The sequence below is a fragment of the Amblyomma mixtum genome, chromosome 4 (assembly GCF_055824585.1).
Source record: "Amblyomma mixtum isolate Tamu chromosome 4, ASM5582458v1, whole genome shotgun sequence".
Classification (NCBI taxonomy): domain Eukaryota; kingdom Metazoa; phylum Arthropoda; class Arachnida; order Ixodida; family Ixodidae; genus Amblyomma; species Amblyomma mixtum.
This window is the reverse complement of record NC_143015.1, coordinates 24381215-24398621: the sequence shown is the minus strand read 5'-3', so window position 1 is coordinate 24398621 and position 17407 is coordinate 24381215. Positions and strand designations below refer to the sequence as shown.

At 47.2% G+C, this 17407-nt stretch overlaps 1 protein-coding gene across 1 annotated transcript in view; it reads right to left on the bottom strand.

The window, feature by feature from the left end:
• Window positions 1-566: 566 nt before the first annotated feature.
• The window catches only part of LOC149345907 (uncharacterized), a 32797-nt gene continuing 15956 nt past the window's right edge, over window positions 567-17407 (bottom strand). The window contains exons 2-4 of the mRNA XM_089541220.1: window positions 15841-16019; window positions 4196-4259; window positions 567-766 (exon numbers count right to left, since the gene is read on the bottom strand). Of these exons, the coding sequence (XP_089397346.1) occupies window positions 567-766; window positions 4196-4259; window positions 15841-16019 (443 nt within the window). The remainder of the gene's footprint in view (window positions 767-4195; window positions 4260-15840; window positions 16020-17407) is intronic.

Sequence of the window (17407 nt, the reverse complement as noted above, 5' to 3'; positions counted from 1 at the left end):
GTCGTGACGTCATCGTGTCACGTGGTGTGACGTCATGTATCACGTGATTTGGAGGCGCACAACCACAGCGACGGCGCGAGGTGGGCCCCCGTTTCTGTACTGTCGTGACGTCATCGTGTCACGTGGTGCGACGTCATGTATCACGTGATTTGGAGGCGCATAACCACGGTGAAGGGCTGAAGTGGTAGCTAAAGTAGTATGCGTCGCATAAAAAGTGAAAAACAAATGGGAACGCGCCACCGGGAAAGGGAGATACAAGCAGGTTAATAGAAGTTCTTGGGGGACTCAGCGCCTGATTATGTGTGTGCAAATAAAGAAACAATGACAGCGAGAGCATTGCGCATGGTGAGAAAGAACTAACGCATAAACATGTGGCAGGAGACGTTGGTCCCGGCGAGGTGGAGCTGCCCACCAAGAAGTGAGACAGTACCCCAACTTTCATTTCCTGATAACCATCACATTTAGAGCGTAAGCTCTACTACGCGTTGTCTCTCCAAGGTCATTCGTCTGCGGCCCGGCTACCTCGAGCAGGCTCAGAGCGGCGGTGTGTTCCTGAGGTCACGGTGTCACGTGACCCGCCTTGACGCTGTAGCAGCTGCTTCGCGGCTCTGGATCCTCAGTCTCGAGCTCTCGCCGCCGCCGCTAGGGAAGCTGCGTCGGTGCCTGGCCGGTCCGCGCGCTCGCTTCGGCTCAAGTAGCTCAAGCGTCAGGCAGAATCCGATCATCCGGCGGATGTAGCTCGTCCGGAAGCCAGTCTCGCTAGCCACTGAGAACGCAACCGTGGGAGACATGGTGCTAAACCAAACAAGACACAGCGTAAGCTCGATACACTAGGTTCAAGAGTAGTTGAACCCAACCAATTTTTTTGGTCGCATTCCACTCTTTAGGTGATATCAGCGTTCTCATGATTCTATTGCGAAGAGAATACTACTCCCAAGAACGGCCTTTCCTGTAGCGGCGGCCACTTGGCGCGTTTGACTGTTAGAATGACCCCTGACGTCATACCATGCCTAGTGACGTCTCAGTATGACGTCATGCCTGGAGCGAGAGGCGGGCTACCAACTCGGCTCGTCGGGTAAGGCCGGCCGCTTAGCACGGCGCGCCGCGCTCCTTCCGCTAGAGGCGCTAGTGACGTTATGGCGTGACGTCATACAAGGAGCGAGAGCCGGGCTGCCAACTCGGCTCGTCGGGTAACGGCGGCCGCTTGGCACGGCGCGCCACGCTCCATCCGCTAGAGGCGCTGCATATGCAGTATAAAACACCTGCTTCCGCAACCTACCAGGCTTAACCAAAGCTAAGCCCCCGCCAATTTTTTTCGTTCTGTTTCTATGTGGATTTCTAGTAGGTATAGGCGTATGGAGCGTTGGTGGTGAGCGGCGCTAAAGGAGGGTGAAGGTGGGGCGGTGGAGCCACAGTGTTGGTAAGTGGGCGGGCCCGCTTATCGAGAGAAGTGTACGGCCCAAGGGGTTTCTTGTGAGGGCTGCTGCATACCTCGCTATGAATCCTCAGCGGCCATAATCTCTCTAAAGAGGAATGGTTTCGCATCCTAAATCCTTCCAAGTTTTGGACTGCTTGACGTGCTAGCGAGCCACGCTAAACAGCTTGAAAGCAAACCTCTTGGGCTGCTTACTTTTAGAAGGGGTGCACATGGTATGCTCCAGTGAACGCTGGCATGCTTTGCTCACTTCGGTCCTTTTCATCTCGAGTAAAGCGCGGAATTTTTCTTATTCTGTGCGGTAACTTTGCACGTTTTGCTTCTCCTCTTGGTTTTAGAATAAAACATGCGTAGGTCTGTTTGGGCCGCCTATTTCCAGATTTTTCCTACCGACAGACACCTGTGTCACAGGCTACGTACGAAAGACTCCGACGCATGGTGTGAGTTCAAGAACCAGTTGATGGACAAGGCTTTTTGCAGAGAAGCGACCAAATCAGTTCTGCATGTCATAAAATTTAGGAGGCCACTTAAGCCTAGTTATGTGCATTGAATGCGAGAGCATTCTTTTCATTTTTATATCTATTTTTACGCCCACTCATTAGCATACTGTCTCGTAGCGGTGACTGCAGTCCGGCGAGCAGCAAGACCCTGAGAATGGCCTCTAAACAAAACTCTTTATTTGGGCTGACTTGCGCTCGCAAAGAACAGAAAGGCTCAGCGGCGGCCTAGCAACAGGCGTGCTCGGTGGTCATCGAACAGACCGCCTGCTGCATTTAAAGCTGATAGTGAACTTTTGATATACGTGTGCAAAGTTACTACAACATTCTGAAACAACGTAGAATCGGCTAAGCCTCGGTGGGATCAGTAAAGATAAATCTGGTGACGTCTTGCATCAAAAACAAAGCGATAAAGCGGCATGCCGGCAGCTTTGAAGAGTGAACCACAAAGTTTCGCGGCAATACAGGGGTAAGGCAATGCGCATTCTAGGTTCATGTTTGTTCTCCAAGAAGGGACGCGGTTTTGTGGCCTATTGGATGCATGCTCGCCTCCTAATCTGAAAGTATTTCTTTCAATTCACTACCCCTTCGGAGGAAATCTTTTCTTTAATATCATGGAAATTGCATCAGAGATTTTTGGGACAACTTCTGCTGGTCAATGCCAGGCTTCGTTGCAGATGGGCTCAAAACATTGTTTTGAGTACCTAGCTTAGCCACAGCTCCTCAAAAAGTGCCTTCGAGGGCGAAATCTAGATTCAACGACTTCTTTCATCATGTTATCTAGGTGTGCGCACCAAAGAATGCCTTCTTTACATTGCACACGTACGAACTGCCACCTTTTATGCAGTTCTCACTTTATTGATCGCAGTATGGCGGGAGTGAACGTCTTAAAGACACCTGTAATATCAGCAGAGTTCTTTGCAGGGACATTGTTGTGTGATGTGGAGGGTCCTAAAAAGGTATTTACTTGGAAAGATGGAGGACAAATTGCAACTGGAACCCGAGAAGCAATGTGCGAAGAAACTATGCGTAAAAATAACAACGCTACTGAATACATGCGGCATGAATGCTTAAAAATATTGCAGTATATGTTGTTTCTGGACAGCAATGTGTATTTAGATGGTTTGAATATTATGAAATGCCATTATCTCACATTTGGCCCATTCTTGCAAAAGCGAAATAGAAACAGTGGGCTGATTTTTTTTTCACCTTCGTCTGAAAAGTGATCTCAACTTTCATCGGTCGGTTGTCATTAAGTGCTTTACCTGGAAGTTTAACTTTTCCGGAAATGCATATTGCCGGTGAAACAATCGGAAGAAGTGAATCCAACCGGAAGCGTTTGCGTTTCATTGCCCTGAGTGATCCACATTCTTACTATCAAACCAAGGTTGCCACTAGGCCATGATTAAGTAAAATTAGACGGCCTAGCTGGCACAGACGATATGCCTATTAATCGAACAAACCGAACACTTGCTGCCAGATTCCGAATTAAAGCGCTAGAAAAAAGCAGAGTCCTAGCTATCCGCATTTCGTATATCCAACAGCATATTCTGTGCAAGTGCAGAAAGTGTAAATCCTAGCTATCCCTATTTCGTATAGCGAACAGCATATTCCGTACAAGTGCAGCAAGTGAAATTTTTTAGGGAGCGGTTGGAGTGTCTCCACAGCAAATTAATATTATTGAAAACACAAGTAATTTATGGCTGAACAGCAATGTTGCAAGAGCAAAAATAGCTTGTTAGAACTGTATAATAACTGCATAATAGTTGTAGGCTAACGGCAAGGCTTGAGAATAAATTGAGGGCAGCGCACCAAGCAGTCGAAATGAAAATGCAGGCATAAAGTTGTGTCAGTGTGGGGTGAGAGGACATCGAGTCTTACCTTTTGTTCGCCTTACTTTCACAATTTGCTGCGAAGTTCTTGGCCAGTCTACCTGGCCAATAACAATGCCAAGTTGCGGTAATGTTTTTCTACTCATCAGGGAAGGTCTGCCTAACCTACGGGGGAGCTCATTATCCCGCCTAAACTGACTGCAGTCTCGATCGCAGGGCATAAGGTTGTATTAGTGTTCTGTTGTATATGCAAAAAAGCGCCACGAAAGGTTTGATGGTGCGTCTAAGGAATCCGTCCTGCTACCTAAAAACAAAGCTTTGTTGTCTGTGTTTTACTCAACGTTAAGTTTGGTCACAGCAATTCGTCAACATCCGAGAGGGCTCTTTCGTAGCGGAGTTACAACATGCCGCGCTCTTGATGTTGCTCGTACCTCTCGCAGTGGTTGGTTCTGCGTCTGTACCAGACTTAAGGAGAAGTTTCATGAGCAGTAGCACCTATATGACCACACAAGAGGGAAATTTTATCGCAGCACAACACAGCGCAACACCACCCCGTACACACCTAGAGCTTGCGGGCCCTCTTAGTAACTCGTGAATTGTGCATAGTTCACAAAGTAACAAGGCACAGTTTTCGTTTCAAAGATCCAAATGTATTTGTCTTGCTACTCCATCAAACGAAATTCATAACTCAAACGCGAGTAGCCTGTGACCGAAAGCTGTCAGTCATGGCGCACCAATGCCGGAAACCGACGTGTTTTGCGAAAACTACGGCATAATAATAAAATCGCCGTGTTAGAGTGGCCGAAGCACTTTTCACAGCGCGCAGTCCTCTCCCATTACTTCTGGGCGCTCCAAGGAGGTCGGACGTCTTCGCCTCAGAGTCAGTGGTGCCACTTCCGCGCTCCACGCTTTGGTTCCTGCGAGGTAATCGCAGGTAATTTCTTAAGTTTGTTAGAGAAGGTATACGTGCCTAGGTAACGAAACAGTGGTTTAGAGAAAGCGCTTTTGCGCGACTAGTCCTGCATGCCGCTCAATTGGACAGCAGTTTCCGATAATCTACATTAAACGGCTGCGTTTTCCAAACCTCAGAGCAAGTTGCAAGATGCGCAGTGATATCCCAAGCAGCCCAAGAGATAGAATAGAGACCCGCCTACTGCGCGGTTCTGCTTACAAAGATTACTTAAAATTTGTCAGCAACCCTGCAACACGGAAAAAACAACAAGAAACAATTTCAGCGAGGATGCTCTTTAGAAGTTTAAACAACGATCTGTACTGATATGCAAAGCCAAATTCAGCAGGAACACATCTGTGAAAACGAATCTGTCCTTGCGCCAGTTGCATACAATCTGGTTGCCGCCAATTTCAACAATTCTCAGTCATACTCGATGTCCTGCACTAGATGGCCGTGTGATGAGCGGGGCTGGACACTAATCTGAAGGACAGGTATAGAGCAAAATCTGGCGAAAAAAAATGGCTTGTTGCTAGGCACGAAATAATGAGCGAAAGCACGGTTTTTTGCATTTGGTCACCATTGCCACGTGCCACAAAGCTCAACTGTGGTGTCCACTCAAAATCAATAGAGTGTATGACGTTCTCAACGCCAACGCATGCAGCGCGTCTCTCTCACCACCGCCACGCACCTCTAAGCGCGACTGTCGTGTACACTGACCCAGGGAGCCAGTTATGCGCCTTTCCTTTGCTTTCGTGACTTACTCAGATGTTCACGCTCACATACGGATTTTACGGGGAGGCTAATAGTGCTCTCGCACTAAAATAAATGGCTCCGACTTAGCTCAGCCAACCCTGGTTATGCAAGCGAAAGCGACACTTGCACAACCAGCATGAAGTCACGCTGCGGCCTATTGCTGCAGTGCCGTGTGTCTGCCACAATGTTGCCAGCGCTAATGCATGCAGCCCAAATCTCTTTCTCACCACCTCACGTACAGCCGGCCAAATCTTTAGCTGGCGTGCGTGACGACCATGTTTTGCTTTCTCCTCAGCTTTATGACGAATCAAAATTTCGAAAATATCGGATCTAGGCAAAGGCTCCCAAGCCGGTGCTTTATATTCATCTTTGAGCAAGTTTGCTTCTTCGTAAAAAACAGGAGCAAGCAAAAAGCGGCCGTCACGCACGCCAGCTAAAGATTTGGCCGGCTGTACCTCAAAAAACGATTCAGGAGTCCTCTGACCCAGGGAGCCATTTACGCACACTTTTTTTCCATCAAAATCATCGGGTTATAGAACGTTGTCCATGCCAACGTCACATCCATTTGGCGGAAGAGGCCGCTACCAGTCATGGACTGCCAGCCAGCCTCTAGCCGCGGACGGCAAACTCCCCGTCTCCCAGGACTGCGTCCGGGGGCGGGGACAAACGCCTTGTATGATGGAAATGAAATAAAAGTTGTTCAATCAATCAATCAATCAATCAATCAATCAATCAATCAATCAATCAATCAATCAATCAATCAATCAATCAATCAATCAATCAATCAATCAATCAATCAATCAATCAATTAATCAATCAATCAATGACAAAATGAACGCCGATGGCCTATAGATTCAGTGCTGCGTTTCTGCCACGACATCGTCAACGCCAACGCATGCAACGCAGATCTGCCACTACCGCCACACAGCTTAAAGCGCGACTGAGGTGTCCACTGTCCCAGGGGTCCAGTTAAGCACCTTTCCTTTGCTTTCGAAGCTCCTGCTCTTCATCGGTTTTGGCTGCCCGTTTAGCGCGTTTACGCTCCTTATCGATTTCTTAAGCCTTCAGCCCGACTTCTACCCGAAAGACTCGGCCCGACGTCTGCGAGTACCCATTCTCGAAGATGTCGGTTCCGGCTATCCTGCTTCGTCGATAGCGATACGCGGGATACGCTGCGCGCAGCGGCCACGGCGACTGCGGAGAAGTCGCCGTGGCCGCTGAAGTCGAGTCACGTGGTACGTAGCGTGGTTGGTTACAAAGCTCCGCTCCTGTTCAAGGTTATTCGTGCAGACACGGCGATATCGGCATCACTAGGCTAGTGGAGCTCTCGCTTTAAAATTATTTGCCGAAAGAGTGTTTAGTTATTATAGACTTAAAAGCGTTTCCAACCATAAATCCACCTTTTGCGCGATCGATCTGCGTATGCGCAATGCCTTGGCGGCGCATGAGATAACGATCTGAGCGGCATTGTTCCGGGCCGCTCCCATAGAAAATAAGAGGGAAATCTAATCGGCGTCATGTATGTAGCGAAGATCGCCTCACATAGAAATGACGCGTCAGGAAGAGCTCCCAAGCGCTTTCACTGCTTAGGAAAGCGCTAAGTGAACTCAAGCAGCTGGTCCGGCTTCTGCACATGTTGTAGTTGCTGGTGTCGGCATCTGCACTTAGCCTTCTTTTATGGACTGCTTTGGAAACAGCTTCGACGGAGGCAAAATGCCAAATGCGCCCGTGTGCTGTTCGATATCAGTGCACGTTATAGATCCCAAGAGAGAAGAAACCTTTATTTAGTCCTGTAGGGCGGCATACACTGCTTTTCTAGGTGACCAGCAGTTCAAGCCTACTGGTGACCTCGTAGGCGCGTTTGAGGATCCGTTCTTGTATGCCCGGGTCTGAGCTGGGCAGTAGTGTCTCCCAGTCGTCTGGTAGCAGGATTTCCCATGATTATGGAGGTGGTGAGTCCTCCTTGCATCCCCAGATAATATGGTTGAGGGCAGATATCCCATCGCACAGTGTGCACTCGGGAGAATTGATTTGGGAGCATATGAAAAAAAAATTACCGGGCGAGGGAGGGAGTTTGTTCGGAGTCTATTAGAGGTGATTTCCTGCTCTTTATGAAACCTCTTGTGCAGTAGCGGTAACTTCCTTCATCCAAGGCAGTAGTGGTGGGTTGGATCATGAAATGAGATTAGGCTATCCTTGCCTGCCCCCGGAGCGGTGCATAGTGAGGAAGCCCTAATGCTGCTCTCAATGCACTCCAGCTTGGTTTTCTATGCCGCATAGACCTGTCAGTAGGCCACTGTGTAGGTGAAGCGGCTAAGAACGAAGGCTTGCAATAAACTTCACAGGTCCGTATTCCTCATGCCCCTTGTCCTGTTTGCAATTCGTTTAATTAGATGGATTGTTTGATGAGTAGTGGCAGAAAGTCTGTTGGTCGTTTCTTCGTTGTTGTCATTGCTCTGGATGAAGAGTTCCGATACCCTCAGTGTCTGGACTTCCGGTATGGATTGTTCGTTTACACTGGCTGTGATGGGTATGCGATCTTGGTGTGTCCGCCTACTTGGGGCCTTACCTCGAATGAAAAGGAGTTCAGATTTAGGCTCCGACCAAGTGAGTCCTGCTTGAAGGGCAGAAATATCTACCTGATCAACTGGCAATTAAAGAATGATTGATTGAAAACTCTATTGAAAATTTTTACAACCCAATTCTGAAACTCAAAGCACACCCGCAACACAACCCATCCAGGAGGAGATATATCAGCAGATCATTCAAGAACTCTAACCGGCCAATAGGAGAGTTTCCTCGATTTCGCTCTCGTTCACTATACTGGTCCAGAGGGTGATATCATCAGCGTCGAAGGTGAGCGACAAATTTTAAATTTCGGCTGATATACCCGGCAGACGAATAAGTGCTAAATTAAAGAGAGATGGTGAGAGGATGGAGTATTGTGGAGTGCCTTGTGTACGCAATGTTATTAGGGCGAATGTAATGTCTCGTAGTGTTATGACGGCTGTGCGTTTGAACAGAAATGATCTGCTACAATTGTGCGTTATGATGCCTAGGTTACTGCTACTTACATTCTCAAGGATTATTTGTGTGAGATGTTGTCAAAGGCATTGTTTAAATCAAGGCCCAGGACAGCTCTCGTTGTTGCTGTCCCTGTAGGTGATGCCCCTTTTAAGTAGTATCATCATATTCGCGTGGAAAAGTTTGCCATGAACATAATCATTGTGTCCGGGATGAGTGCCTTGTCTTCAGTGTAGTTCTGGAGCCCAGTACGGATAATGTGCTCCAGTAGCTTGCCCAGATCACCAGGTGGTAGAAATTACTCCGGAGCTCTCCACTACGGCACCCCTTCTCTCTCTATTCTATGACTCCCACCTTCTTACCTTTCCTTATGGCGAGGTTGAGGTGTCTACCGAGTACAGAGATAGTTACGGCGCCATTTTCGTTTCCCAAAAATTACTATTTGGAAACAGCTTGCGCATTATCTGATGGAATGTTTGAAGGCAATGCTACGTGAGAAAATACCCACGTGCCGAGCGCGAACCTTCGTCAAAAAAATGGTCATGAGGCCGATAGGTCGAGTGTTGGGGATAGGTGTTCGAGGAAAAGCGACTGATTGTTCTTTGCTTGACACAAAACGCAAGCGGCTTGTTACACATGAGAAGATCCGCCTCGCAATGTGCATGCATGTTTGGTTTTCGCTTGCAGATGAGAACAGCGTCCTGGGGGAGCGTAGCCCGTTGCTCAAGATCGAACTTGACACCGCCCTCAAACTCAACCTATAATCGAACCTATAGTGCAATGTGTCGTGTATTAAAATATATCTAGTGGCGATAAATGCCCGTCATAGGTACAAGCTCGTGCTTGTCTCGACTACGTACGCCGCATTTATTTGAATCTCGGCAGATAGGTTTTTTGAAACTAAGAGATATGAACTCTTAGGTAGGCTTATATTCGAGGATTTTGTTGTATTCAGGAAATAAAAAAAGTAGCATGCAGGTGGCGCCACTGCGATAAGCCAACAGAAGACAGAACTTTAGCTGTTACTATCTGTGGCATATGCCGATAAGAGCACACACGAGCATTGGCTGCCGTTTTGAGCTGGTTTTCTCCATGTGGTGACATGGGCACGTTCCGTGGCAGTGCAGGTTTTTCACACCTGGTTATTCACCGACATCATGGCACCAAGCAGACGGTGTCATTATAGTGACGCCGTAAAGCGAAAAATTGTGCTCGCTGCAGAGCAGTTTTGAAACCTGCAAGCTGGTCAGGGCTTCGGCGTAGGCGAAAACAATGGTCGCCGTTGGAGGGTGCAGCGTGATGAACTTTTAGCGCGCACCACAACGAAAAGGGCCTCGACGGGCCCGGAGAAAGACCACCATCCAGAAGTGGAATCATCACTGGCAGAGTTCGTGAAATCGTGGTGATCAGATGCACTCCTAGTGAACCAAGAAATGGCACAGGCGAAAGCTAGGGAGCTGGAAACAGAGCGAGACATTCCGCGTGACCAGTGAAACGTGTGACCTAACTCCAAAAGGTCGCATCAAGTGCGTGTCGCTAGAAGTTGCAGCTAGCTGGATCGCTGCAGCCTGGGATGACATCCCGGAAAGCTTGGTTGCGCGGTCGTTTCGAAAGTGCACCATTTCCAATGCGCTTGATGGCAGAAAAAACTGTGCAATGTACGAAGAGGACTGCGTTGATAAAGAGGTCAGCGATGAGCACGAGTGAGCGAGAGCAGGTTCGTAGAAGTAAATTCCGTTTCGGTGCTGCTCCTGAGGGCGTTCCGATTTGTTGTTTTCGGCCAGATTACATCCGAGGGAAGTTTTTTTTTTTTTGGCCTTCAACTTTTGGGTGTAGGCGTAGAATCTAGCCGGCCGAGATTCGAGTAACCATAAATATGGTATTTGAAATTATTTTGAGAGGTTTGCATTAGGTTTTGGAAGAACGATCTGGGAGAAATGTCCCCGGATTAAATATTCCTGTCTTCAGCGTATCTACATTTTTCAGAAAAAACTTCTTCGTCATGTTTACAATGTCCCCTGGGACTCGCCAAGCAAAGATCTCTTTCTACGAAGTGGTGTGCTAAAAATACACAACTTGTATAAATATCGCTTGAGTGTCCGGTTTAAACTCGAAACACGTAGAAATGTAAACCACATACGTAAACTTGCTGAACTACATACCCGAGATGCAAGCTACACAACAAGGTATGCGGAGACATGGATAGTCCCGACCCCACGGTTAAACTCGGGTAGAGAACGCCTGCAGTTCACTCTTCCGTCCCTGCTAAACGCGTATATATATAATAATTTTGACCTTTTCAGTTCGTCAAACAGGTCTTTGCGTGCTTTGTATGCTAGCATGTAGGATTTTTTGTCTTGTGCTTTTTTTTTCTTCTTTCCCTTTTTTTTTTCTTTGCTGCCATTACCTGTGTCTACCCAATGTGAATATTGTGTCAATATTGTATAATGTTCTTTCGTTTTCTCTTGTACCTGCTCATTATTGTATACTTGTTATCATGCTTTGCAACTGCCTTTTGTATTAAAAACCTTGCTGTCAAGCTGCTGCCAAGCGAAAGGGGGCTGCGGCTTAGTCAAGCTGTCTCTCAGCTTTTTCTGCGCCTCCGCTGTCTGTATCTTTACAAGGCAGAAGTAAAGCATTTGATTTTGAATTTCAATTTGAAAAAATTCCCCCGGCAAAAATAACCCCGAAAAAATGACCCAGTCTTCGAAGTAGAAAAAGATGTCCCGAAATGGGTGGCACTAAACGTCCCGTTACTCACTGATTTCGACATCTGCCTGGCGTGCCGGAGGTGGGGGGTTCGATTCCCACTGCTATCGGTTATCCACCGGTTTTCTAATGGGTACAAGCTTTCCCCAGCCCTGGTGCTCATCTTATCTTACGTCACGTGCAGTACCGGTATGCAGTGGGTTCTAAACTGGACACTTCTCTTTGTTGGTGCTGTACTGAACGAAATGGCAGATGTGTGTTAATTGGGGACCGTTCTACAAGAGATTAAGGTCAGAAGCTGACCGGGAAATACTGGACTGCTTTAGTACATGATATGTTTCCGGTATCTAGAGGCGTGCAACAAAAGCTTACACGTCGTAACTTTCTTGCAAAAGCCTTCTATCTACCTCCCTGCGATGTGGAGTGTCCATTCGGACACCATTGATGGCGGACCGAGGACGAACTATGCAAGTTTGTGCGATGCAGCGGTTGCATCGTTCAGCTTGGAGGTGAGTAAAAAACGAAGAGATTCCGGACGTCCATCCCCCCCCCCCCCCCCTCCCTGTAGCTTTGCCAAACGCAGTGGCTCTCTTTGTGTACCCTGCAGGTCTCCCGAACCGCCTGGCGATCAGTCTCGCAATCACTCTTGAAGTTGTTAGTGGACACTGGCCTCATTAAATAGTCGGAGAGCCAAAGACATTTAAGTCACTGACTCCGGCGAAGCATTTCTCGACAGGCCACTGTAAGGCTTATCATGCGTTTACATTTACACCACCGCCGCCGTCCACATGCCACCGGGCGGCCATTAAAAAAATGATGGCGGTGGAAAGGGAGTGGCCGAAGGCATAGGCGTCTCTGGATCGTTCGGCACTTACGCGAAGTCATCGGCGTAAGCGCTTCGCAGTGTCGCTTTTAAAGGCATTACCTGCACTACCAGGGTATAGAAGCTCTTATGTGAAAATACTGCTAATTATCTATAACGACTGCGCACCTAACCTAGTCCTTCATAAAGTCAGCAAACAAATTCCAATAAGGAAGGGTGCCGGCGAGGGAGACACGACCTCGCTAATGCTTTTCACCGCCTGTTTACAGGAGGTGTTCCGAGGCCTGGATTGGGGACAGTTGGGGATAAGAGTTATAGGAGAGTACCTAAGTAATATGCGATTCGCTGATGACATTGCCTTGCTAAATCAGTCAGCAAATGAGCAGAAAAGCGTGATAAATGAGACGAGCAGAGCAGAACAGTGTGTGTTAAAGATTGACATGCAGAAAAGCAAAGTAACCTTCAACAGTCTCGCATTGGGTAGCAGTTCACAATTGGTAGCGAGATGGTTGAAGTGTAAGGCAGTATATCTACTTTGGAATGATAGGGCTCGCTGAACCGGATCATGACAGGCAAATAACTAGAAGAATAAGAATGGGGTGAAGCGCATATGGCATGTTCTCTAAAATCATGGCTGGCAGTTTACCAATATCTTTCAAGAGAAAAGTATACAACAGCTGTATCTTAACGGTATTCACCTAGAGGGAAGAAACGTGTTGGCCATCGTAAAGGGTTAAGCTTAAATTAAGGACAACGCAGTGAGCTATGGAAAGGAAAATGATAGGTGTAACGTTAAGAGACCGGAAGCTGGCAGAGTGGGGTTAATGACATCCTAGTCGAAATCAAGAAAAATAAGTAACTTGTGCATGACATTTAATGCATGAGAAGGCAAGATAACCGCAGGTCCTTAAAGGTAACGCAATGGATTCCAAGAGAAGGCAAGCGGACAAGGGGACGGCAGGAACTAGGTGGGCGGATGAGATTAAGAAGTCTGCTGACATACGGTGGCCGCAGATGGCAAAGCACACAGGTAATTGGAGAGACATGGGAGAGGCCTTTGCCCTGCAGTGGGCGTAGTAAGGCTGATGGTTATGATGACGACCTACACTACATAGCCATAGTTTGATCTGGTACTGTAAAATACTTCTTGCTTACCCATTCTTACAGTCATGGAAGAGTGCAATAAAGAGGAAATATTTTCCCAGGTGGGTTCCCGAAGAATTTTATGTGTAATTCTTCGCATGAAGAATTTCTTTTTTCTTGAGGGCGCTTCCTCAGGAACTTTATTTTTTCTTTAGGGGGGGGGGGGGGGGGACTTTTTTTTCCGAGGACGTATATTCCGGGGACATTTTATTTTACACCCGTTTTCATGGGCTGCGAGCTTTCGAGCATCTCAAGCCGAGCTCCAATCACACTCTTGTGTTGACGGCAAAATACCCAGCACACATGCTTTTTGCACGCAGTGTCAGCCGGTTATTCAAAACGCGCATTTTAACATACTCCAAATGCAGTAATGAATCAGCCGCTTATTCGAAACGTGCATCTTAACATACTCCAGATGCAGTAGTGAACATGCCACACAGTTCTTTGTCGAACATGAAGGGGTCCTAGCTTGCGTTGACGAAGGAAGGACTTCCGCAGCAGGAGCCGAGCGCAACTGCAACTTACCATTTGCGGAACTCATCATGCGGGGGCAGCACAGGGGAGTCCGCCCGGGAGTGTCTTGGGGCAGACACTTGGGTTCGAGCACCTCGCGGTCATACATATCCGGCACACAGCGACTGCAGCCGTCCCTTCCGGAGCGGCACCGGTAGTCCACAGCGGCCCTGAGTAAATTGCGTATTGCCGCCAACTTTTGATACTCTGGAAGCGTATTATTACTTTCTCCGGTGCGTCTTGCCATGTTAGAGGGCGTATAATGAATGCTTCAATCGAGTGTATTTGGCAGAAGTGATCATTGCCTTCCTGACTCACTGCAAGACTGCCATCACCAGCACGTGACAATTGATATATTTCATGTTCTTGTAGTTATGTTAAGTGGGAATTAGAACGGTTTATTGCTTTAGGGGGGTTTAACGTCGCAAAGAAACTCAGGCTATGAGGGACGCCGTAGTGAAGGGCTGCGGAATTTTCGACCACCTGGGGTTCTTTAAAGATGCACTTACATCACACAGCACACGGGCCTCTAGAATTTTGCTTTCATCGAAATTCGACCGCTGCGGCCAGAATCGAACCCGCGTTTTTTGGGCCAGCAGCCGAGCACCGAAACCACTGAGCCACCGCGGCGGGCGGCATTAGAACGGTTAATTCACTTCAGTTTGGAAAACAATTTTAAATCATCCCATAATAGTGTAATAACTGTTTACCTGAAAGAGTGTTGATTATATAGTAGAAGAAAAAACAACCACATGCCGCCTTTAGTTTAAGAAGCCCTGCATTTTTACGGTTAGCGGCATCGGCGAGTATATAAGCCGAGAGTGACATCGAAAGAAGTGGAAGTTCTAAGTTGAGCAGAAATAAACACAAAAAAGCTGGTGTTTCCTTTCACGTGATGTTTTCTCGGAGTAAGCGTCTGCTGCATTCGAAGTTAGGCTGCTTTTGCGTTCTGTGCAATAATTCGGTCATTAGGCAATCCTCCACAAACGTGACCTGATATCCTGCTTGCATAAATAATGTATAGAGAGTAGCCGTATTTATGAGCAGTCTAATCAGGGCATGCCGGTGAATCCTACGCATGTAGAGAATGCATGTAATGAGGCATTTAGCTTGCTCAGTGTGACATAATCTACATTGAACTGAAAAAATTAGAGGGAACACTTCAGCTTAACCTTGACGGTATGATGCGATAGCGTAATGTGTTAATTCCCCTATATGCAGAAGGTCATGCTCTACATTCATCTATCCCTGGGAGTCCTCATAGCACTCCTGGCGCAGTGGTGCAGTGGTTAAGCGATTCGCCACTGTCCTGCGAAAGCAGGTGCTGTCACCGGTGGGGGTTGTGCGATCAGGTTGCTCTTCCCGAGCGTGCAATGATTAATTTAACTGCCACCTGCCACGGAAGGTATGTTGTGATGACGCCGGAAGGTCATGTGACTTAGGTGGCCCACAACAACCTCCTAAGTTGTTCTCTGGGGACCGCTTCATGAGCATGTTCATGATTTTTCGCTCACAGCAGCGACACCGGATTTTCTTCGCAGGGAACTTCAACGAACTCCCCCAGCACTTTTTAATGTAATGCGCACTGAATAAAAAAACACGCAAGGAGAGTTTCATTGCGCGTGAATCCCTAGAGGCTCCGTTTCAGCGGCTATGAACGTCCTAAGCACGGGTTTGTGTAATCGATGAGGTTCTCGTCGGGGTATGAAGTACATAGAGGGGCGAGCGTTCTGCACCCTAGTATAAGGCCAAGTATCAAGACCATGTTTCCTTAGCGGAGTACAGAAAACTCCTAAAGCTATATTGCTGATTGAGATACAAGAGATTCTGCGCACGGCGGACACCGGCCAGTGCGTGTTCTTTGTCTTTCTTTGATTTCTTTCGCATCAGTCTAAACAGTGACTGGGTACTTCGCGTTCCCAAGATGCTGCGACGGCTGTGCAAATCATGCCGCGGGAATGGTGTGCACTGCGAGCGCACTGGGGATCTCCTTTTGCGTTTTCTCGAATTCCCGAGATGTAACCCTGAAAAGGTCAGTTTTTGGCGTCTGTCACAGAATATTTTAAGCAGTAACGGCGGGCTTCCGCTTGTTAACAGGTGCGGCAAAATTTGCACATCTAAACGACAGACTTCCTGACGGGTAGCCTTTTGCTACTTACACCTGGCTGATCGTGGCGTCGGGTGGCACCGGAGCGGGAGCCGGTTGGGGTGCAGCTTTCGGCAGCCGGTTCGATCCGAGTGCTCGGCGGCCACACGTCCGGTTCGCCTTGCGTGGGTCCGTTCTTTCGGATTGACATGGTCCAGGACACCTCGGCTCCTTGCTTACGGGAGCTGGTATCTTGAGTGGTGAGCGAATAGAGGCGTTAAATGAACTAGAAGCCGGAATTGTTTTTACCGCCTTCAATCGGTGAATTTCACCAGCTGCAAGAAGAGCGCCCATGGAACCAATACGGCGGATAGACGACTGATTTTCACTGAAGCAGCGCGCCAATATAGCCACACCAAACCGGTTACTTTGTGAAACAGTGTCGCCAATGGTTTGTTAGTCGCCGGAACATCGGTTAGTTGGAATACAGTAGCTTGGTTTGGGCTAGTTAGTAACAGTTCTTCGAAAACATAGCGCAAAAAGGACACGGACGACACAGAAGTGGACAGGACAGGCGCTAGTTGGAACTGGGCTAGTTGGTAACAGTTCCAACTAGCCCAAACCAAGGTACTGTTACATCAAATTAGAATACAACCCGATGGCCCTGCTCTGTTACTACCAAGGGTTCTTTAGGAAATGGATGGGAACACTTCTACACATCCGTAAACGGTTTTATCAGAAGCAATTGTAAGATAGTTGAAATGTTGAATGGTAACATCTAGATTTCCTCAGATACATCCGTAAACGGTTTTATCTGAAGAAATTGTAAGATAGTTGAAATGTTGAATGGTAACATCTAGATTTCCTCAGATTTCCCTTAATGTGTGAGAGGTTCCTCAAAGATGCTCTTCGTAATGAATCGAACAAAAAACGAGCTGAAGTGAAAGGGCCGCTCAATTAACAGAACGTGGTCACACAATTATATGATCGAAAAATATATTTCAAATACGATTTCTACAGGTGGACGAAAAAGCATGTCATCAATAAAGGTTTAACATAGAAAACTTAGGGTTTCTGTAACCATACGTAGAAAAGTTGGTAGCATACGGGCGTCTTCTATTTCACCTAGAAGCTCTATATTGTTCAGCTGGAAAGCACAACTACATGCGATTAAATTATGGTCAGGAAATTTGTAAGCAACATATATGATTTCAAGGCACAAAGAGTATCGATTTTCATCGCAGCTGTACTCGACGGTACTTGCTGAACTGAGTCACACTGGGAATGAAAAAGCTCCTTTCGGCGCATGTTTCGGCGCATGGCAATCTGCTGGCTAGCCGTGCTTAATGCAGCTGTAAGACTTCTGAAGTGCACAATGTTACTGCTAGCATCCCGTCCAAAAACATAAAAGGTTCTGCCGTGACAACTGACTTTTTGTGTTCATTTTGACCAAAAAACTTGTAACAACAAACATGTGACAACAGGATTTTCTGTAGTTACTACAAGAAAAGTAGTAATGAAGTACAGAATACAGAAAAGTACTACAGAAAAAATTATAGTAGTATAAAAAATATACGAAATAACATAAAAACCTGTCGTTCAAACAAAACTACAAAATATTTTGTCGTATTGTTGAGGCG